This window comes from Solanum stenotomum, unplaced genomic scaffold, assembly GCF_019186545.1.
Source record: "Solanum stenotomum isolate F172 unplaced genomic scaffold, ASM1918654v1 scaffold13265, whole genome shotgun sequence".
NCBI classification, from domain to species: domain Eukaryota; kingdom Viridiplantae; phylum Streptophyta; class Magnoliopsida; order Solanales; family Solanaceae; genus Solanum; species Solanum stenotomum.
In genome coordinates this window covers 3768-10772 of record NW_026022465.1, presented here as the reverse complement: position 1 = coordinate 10772, position 7005 = coordinate 3768, and the positions used below count along the sequence as shown (strand labels likewise).

The 7005-nt window shown below is 30.2% G+C and overlaps 1 protein-coding gene across 1 annotated transcript; it reads left to right on the top strand.

Annotated features, from left to right (window-relative positions):
* Window positions 1-1214: 1214 nt before the first annotated feature.
* LOC125850044 (H/ACA ribonucleoprotein complex subunit 3-like protein) lies at window positions 1215-1706 on the top strand (the record flags this gene model as incomplete). Its single annotated transcript, XM_049529957.1, has 2 exons — window positions 1215-1257; window positions 1386-1706. Coding segments are annotated over 2 exons (141 nt in total), but the record flags the coding sequence as incomplete, so codon positions are not given.
* Between the last annotated feature and the right edge of the window lie 5299 nt (window positions 1707-7005).

The following is a 7005-nucleotide window of genomic DNA, read 5'->3' as shown; positions in this document are numbered from 1 at the left end:
GATTTATACCCTATTTCTGTTTAATTATTAGGGATATGTGATATATCTGCATTTTTGCAATCGCCCTTAGTGTAACTAGCACCCTCTAACACACTTGTAGAGAAACCAAGATATTAGGAAGAATCACACACTTAAGAGAAACCGAGCTTTTGGTTTTAGAACCTCAATTGATGGTTAGGCACTTGGGCTAAGACTTAATGGGCACATTGGGGAACTCTTAGGTAACACTAACTTTTTAGACTTTCTACAACGAGAAGATTTATGTCATTTTTATTTCCCTGTAGTTTATAAGACTTTTGTCCTTAAAGTTGCTATGTCCTTTGCCATAACAGTGGGCTGTGTTAAGTAAGCTCAATCTTACCTTACTCATCGAGCGAAGTTACTAGGCAGCTTGCCAGTAATAATAGTACTTAATAGAGTTCTGCACTTGCCTGGGACAAGTATTTGAGTCTGAGTTCTGATGTCTACAAATAAGTAAAGCTAGAGATGTGATGCCCTTGAGTGGAACACTGCTTTCAGGTGTACATAATAGAACAAGTATCGCCTGAATGTCGCTATACTTGGTTCAACCTGAGAAGATGTAACATTGAGGCATTTATTATTCAAATGGGTATTCATTCTGAAAAGGTCTTCTTAGTAAGATGATCCTACAAAAGTGTCATTTTTCTTTGTAGATTTTGATTTGGGCTGAATAGGGGTGACAAGGAAATTTGCTTGACAACATTTTCACTTGGAATGTTTCTTAATGATTTTTGTATGAAGAGTTCCTGATATACTTCAGCGTCTAACCCATAGTGTATATTTTCCTTTTGAAACTGCTTACCCATAGCGCATATTGAGAGAATCGACTCTTGTATATTCATGAGTTTTATTGACAAGCTGGAAATTGTCATTAGTAATAAAAGATCCTGCACTCAACTTGACCGTTATTATGTTCTTTTCTTGACCTACTGTTGCTCCCCAAACCCCAAATAGTATCTTTACTTTCNCGCATATTGAGAGAATCGACTCTTGTATATTCATGAGTTTTATTGACAAGCTGGAAATTGTCATTAGTAATAAAAGATCCTGCACTCAACTTGACCGTTATTATGATCTTTTCTTGACCTACTGTTGCTCCCCAAACCCCAAATAGTATCTTTGCTTTCTTGAGTTTTGCTTGTACTTCCTAAACATGCATTGAGGCCTGACTTCTTTACTTTTTATAAATGTAGAAAGAGTCACCACTGGGTTTGGCCACACAATCTGCTCACCCAGGTAATCTAGTCCTCTTTATCTATTGTATCTATGCTGGCTTTAAGAGTACAAAAAGCAATGTGTTTCTGATACTATAACATACCCATTTCTTGCTGTTGTTGATCTTTCCTGGCGTCTGTTCTTTGCAGCCCGCTTTTCGCCAGATGATAAATTTTCAAGGCAAAGAGTGCTTCTGAAGAAGCGTTTTGGTTTGCTTCCTACCCAAAAACCAGCTCAAAAGTACTAGCCATTTTTGGTCTCCAGTATTGGTTTCCTACTCATAGTTATTTAGGTTTCTTTGTCTTGCGTTGATGTGAATCATTAAGTTATGTATTGTAACTCAGATTGCATGTCAGCCACATCTAGTGTTGATGTTTTTGTTGGTTTATTTGACTTGATGGCGGATGTATGTTGTGGAATTGTTTTCGTAAATCTTAAGAGGAGGCGAAAGGTGCTTCGAATTTGATATATACAGATGGTCATATGTTGAAAGAATGGAAAATACATTAGCAGAGTTATTGTAATGAGCTCTAATACACAACAGAAATTATGGATAAAATGATCATACTAAAATATGGAGAGTTAAAGGTATCTTCAAGAAGTTAAAAGACATAACAGTGAAGGAAGACAATGAATAGGTGATTCTATTGATTTTCATTATAAATGAAGAAATAAGAATTCTAACTCCAACTCATTTGAGATTGAGACACAATAATAATTGTTCTTACAAATGTTCTTTCTATGCAAGTCTTCCATCGTTGCAAGCCCCTTCCATTCGGCCCAAGCTTTCTTTTGATTATGTCTGCTTCCAATAGAAATACACTAATGAAAAGCTTAAGCCAAGGCAATTTCATTTAAGCCAATATTCTAGTACTAAACTGTCCAATGTCCACCATCCAACATTACCGTACTCAATAATAACAAAATCGATGTCCATCACCGTAGTCAATTGTTATTACCATTATCTATCATTTACACTTATTATCATCCTAAATAACACTGTTAGTTATCTTGAATTGAACATGGATATTTTTCACCAATAATATAAAGATTGGTTATTTTCACGTTACCTTGAATTGAACATGAATATTTTTCGGAACTATCCATTTGAATATTTTCACTATTTGTTCTCATTTTATCATGCAACAATCTAACCAATTCAATATAGTTAGTCATTCAAACACATTTAGTATACTTGAATCAGTTCATTTCAGTAATTATTTCTCCAACCCAATACAAAGCAACCATCACATTATGTCCAAGATTCGTCATTTTTATTACATAAAAATAAGACATTTTTTTTAATAATTAATAAATCAGAAAAATAATTTTGGAGCTATAGTAAAATAATAACATAATATGATAATTGACTTATATAATTCACGCCTGATGAACTTTTGTGAATATCATTTCAAGTATGAATTCTAAAACGTTATTAACAGTAATGTTCTATATATGTTTACTAGCCTTTTACCTTTTTATCATTGAATTCTATAACATAAAGTAGAGCCTAAAACGTTTTATGAGATGATTTTCGGATTCCAAAATTCTAACAAGAGCTCCTCGGGTTCCAATCCGAACACCCTCAAACAATTAGTCCCAAATAGTTGTATTACTCTCCATTTTTATTTGTCACTTATTTCTAAAATAAATTTTCATTTTTACTTGTCATTTTGACATATCAAGAAAAGATAATTTTTTCCATATTATACCCTCAACATTAGATACTTATTTTTTCAAATCATTTTTCAAGACATCATTTAATAAGGGATAGTTTGATAAAATATCTATATCATTAATTGTTTTCTTAATGGGTGTGCTAGGTCAAACTGTGACAAATAAAGTGAACGGAGTGAGTAATTTGTACAAGTCTTGAACCCTAAAATGTCAAAGCTTAACATTGAAGGCTTAGTTAGGGGCGGCTCAACATAATTCGAGGCCTAAAGCAAAATTTTAATTAGAGGCCTAAAATTTAAATAAATTTTATCTGTATTTATTTATTTTTCTAAATTTTTAGATGTAAATTATTACTTAATATTTTTTTTTATAAATAATTTTTTCAAATACTTTCTTAAATTATTATTTTTAAACAAGATTTTATCATTTCAACATTGAAAAACATCATTATTGAGACAATTATTATATGAATCGATAATATAGTTCTATAAGTAATAAGTTGATAAATTTTAAAAGAAGATAAGAGTTAGAATCATAGAATCTGATTCAAAAAGTTGATAACTTGGTATACCCTACTTTAATATGAAAAGTTATGAAGAAATAAGAGAATATTTGTAATTTACTTTGTTCAACATTTTTCGACTATTGATTCATATTTTTGACAGAATATTACTCTAACTATCAAAGATTTGAAGAATAGAGTACAGAAGGAGTTAAAAAGGATAAATAATGTGAGTGTTAACGAAGAAAATATAATATATATATACTTTTTATTATAATAAAAAAAATCGTAAAAAAATTAAACATGATTTTTTATTTATAAAAATTTGAGGGCATTGGCCTAAAAGTTTAATAGGCAAGAGCCGGCACTGGGTTTAGTTGGTAAACTACAAATACAATAAGATTATAACTTCAACTCTAAAGGGTTGTTTGTAGTTGGCTGCTATGAAAATGAGTAATGCAAGTGTTAAATTATGTATAAACATTATCATGTTAATAAACTGGGAAGGATTAAGGAGGTAAGTTATTCACGTTTAAAATTAATGTGATGTTATATTTGTAATTTAGAAACTTGTATAACTAATATATGTATAAGTCAAGTGAATTTTTGTATTGTTTTAAAGTAAAGAATAAAAAAATGGAATAAATACATGAATAACTAATAACTCATTTATTTATTAAAAACAATCCGCAACTATCTATATAAATGAAGGGAAAATCACTTACGTGTATACTTTTTAAAAAATAATTACCACATTTGTCAACATTATTATTTTTAACTATATATGACAATTTGGCAGAATTAAATTAAATTCACTTCATCCTTTCCATCTTTCGCTCCCAATTTTCTCTCGCCGCTGCGATTTTCTCTCACCACTTCTTACTCACAATTTTCTTCACAAATACGGCTATACTACCTTCAGCTATGTGTATTCAGTGATTAGTTTTGAGACAAATCAAGTCGAGCAGAGAGTTGAGTTTGAAGTTTTTTGAAGTTTGAAAGGTTAGAAGGTTTAAATTCGATTGCATGTCTTAGTTACTTGTTTAATTCATGCTTAATTCTCTATCTCGGCTATACTAACCTTCAGCGATCTGTAATCAGTGATCAATTTCAAGATGAATCAAGTTTGGGCAGAGAGTTGAGTTTGAAGTTTGAAAGGTTAGAAGGTTTAAATTCGATTGTATGTTATTAGTTACTTGCTTAATTCAAGCTATTCTCTTTCTTGGCTATACTCACCTTCAGCAATGTGTATTCAGTGATCAATTTCGAGATGAATCAAGTTCGGGCAGAGAGTTGAGTTTGAAGTTTTTTGAAGTTTGAAAGGTTATAAGGTTTAAATTTGATTGCATGTCATTAGTTACTTGCTTAATTCAAGCTTAATTCTCTTTCTCGGCTATACGTGATCAATTTCGAGATGAATGAATTTCGAGCAATGATGTGTATTGAATTACTTGCTTAATTCACAATAGATACATGTTTAATTCACTTGTTAGTATTTGTGTAATACAACTTTAATTCACTTTTCTGATTCAATTTTTAATATAGACACACTTTTAATACAAGTTAAATTCATTTTTGAGTGTGCCAGATCTTTTGTGGAGAGGTTGTGGTAGTGTTTGATAAGATATGTTGAATTTATGAATGAGGAGGTTTTGGAGAAGAGTTTTGAAGTTTATAGGTGTGTGAGGTCAAGTACTCTGCTGTTGTTGGTTGATTTGTTATGATTGGATTACTTGTTTAAATTCTTTCTTAATTCACTATTCTGATTGATTAATTGTTTAATTCATAATAGATTCAAGTTTAATTCAATCTATAGAATACTCTCTCATTGTTTCCTTAGTAATTTGTTTAAATTTTTTCTTAATTCACTCTTCTAATTCAACTTTAATACAGTGTAATACACTTTTAATACAAGTTTAATTCATTTTCGCAGTTTGTTGGTTGATTTGATTGCTTGTTTAAATTCTTTCTGAATTCACTATTCCGATTGATTTACTTGCTTAATTCATAATAGATTCAAGTTTAATTCAATCTATAGAACACTCTCTCGTTGTTTCTTTAGTTATTTGTTTAAATTTTTTCTTAATTCATTCTTCTAATTCAACTTTAATACAATGTAATACACTTTTAATACAAGTTTAATTCATTTTCTCAGTTTGTTGGTTGATTTGTTATGATTAGATTACTTGTTTAAATTCTTTCTTAATTTACTCTTTTGATTGATTTACTTGCTTAATTCATAATATATTCAAGTTTAATTAAATCTATAGAACACTTTCTCGTCGTTTTCTTAATTACTTGTTTAAATTCTTTCTTAATTCATTCTTCTAAGTCAACTTTAATACAGTGTAATACACTTTTAATACAAGTTTAATTAATTTTTTGCAGTTTGTTGGTTGATTTGATTACTTGTTTAAATTCTTTCTTGATTGATTTACTTGCTTAATTCATAATAGATTCAAGTATAATTCAATTTATAGAACACTCTCTCGTCATTTTTTTAGTTATTTGTTTAAATTTTTTCTTAATTCACTCTTCTAATTCAACTTTTATACAATGTAATACACTTTTAATACAAATTTAATTCATTTTTGCAGTTTGTTGGTTGATTTGTTATGATTTGATTACTTGTTTAAATTCTTTCTTAATTCACCATTCTGATTGATTTACTTGCTTAATGTTTTATTTGGAAAATATATTTTGACTGGTTTAAGAGTCGCCACTTAATTTTTTAAGAAAAATCAAGAAAACTATTGTTTTCAAAAGACTAAAACAGGAATCTAATGAAAACTTAAAAAAAAGGTTCGAGGTTCTTATTAATATTCTAGGAAGGTTTTTAAAGCACCTAGAATATCCGCTAATGCGGTTATCCGACAATTAATTTATTTGGCTAAAATAATTTTAACTTAGCTTAACTTTGCAAAAATTGAATTAGTTTATAGTTAGAACTATTTTTTAAAAGGGAAAAAGGGGAAATATTGAAATATTATCTAAGTGAAATATTTTGTGAATTTATTTATTTATTTTCTTTTACGTTAAGTAGAGATGAACAATTTAGTTTAAGTAATTAATAAAAAAAATGGGTGTCTTTTGGGGATTTGAATTCTTTTAAAACCTTGAGATTAATAGCAAATAATAACGAGTAAACAAATATAATAAAAAACAAAGAGAGAAAGGAACTTGGGCCCAAATCCGGTTTTCCTGTCCGCCTGGGCCGGCACTTGGGCCCATTTTCATATTGGGCCTTCGGCCCATTTGAGCCACCTGCACCTGTCCTATACTAACGTTAAAGAAATATTTTTTTCTTTGGGTTTTAGGCCCAATTTTTCACCTGTCTTAAGCTTCTAACAAAATAAGAATAGCAACTAAATGGGCTTAGGCCCCAATAGATAACAAAATACAAATTTTGGAATTAAAAGTGGGCCTTTGGCCCAATCTTTCAATTCTCTAATCTGCTCCAATATTTTCCTTGACTCCGGGACCTGTACGTCGGTTTTAGGAAACCTATTCTTCGGTTTTTGTGGCGGGCTGACTTGAGGGAAAGGGTTTGAGCCTTTAGGGCTCTCTCGAAATATGAGGAGAGGAAAATA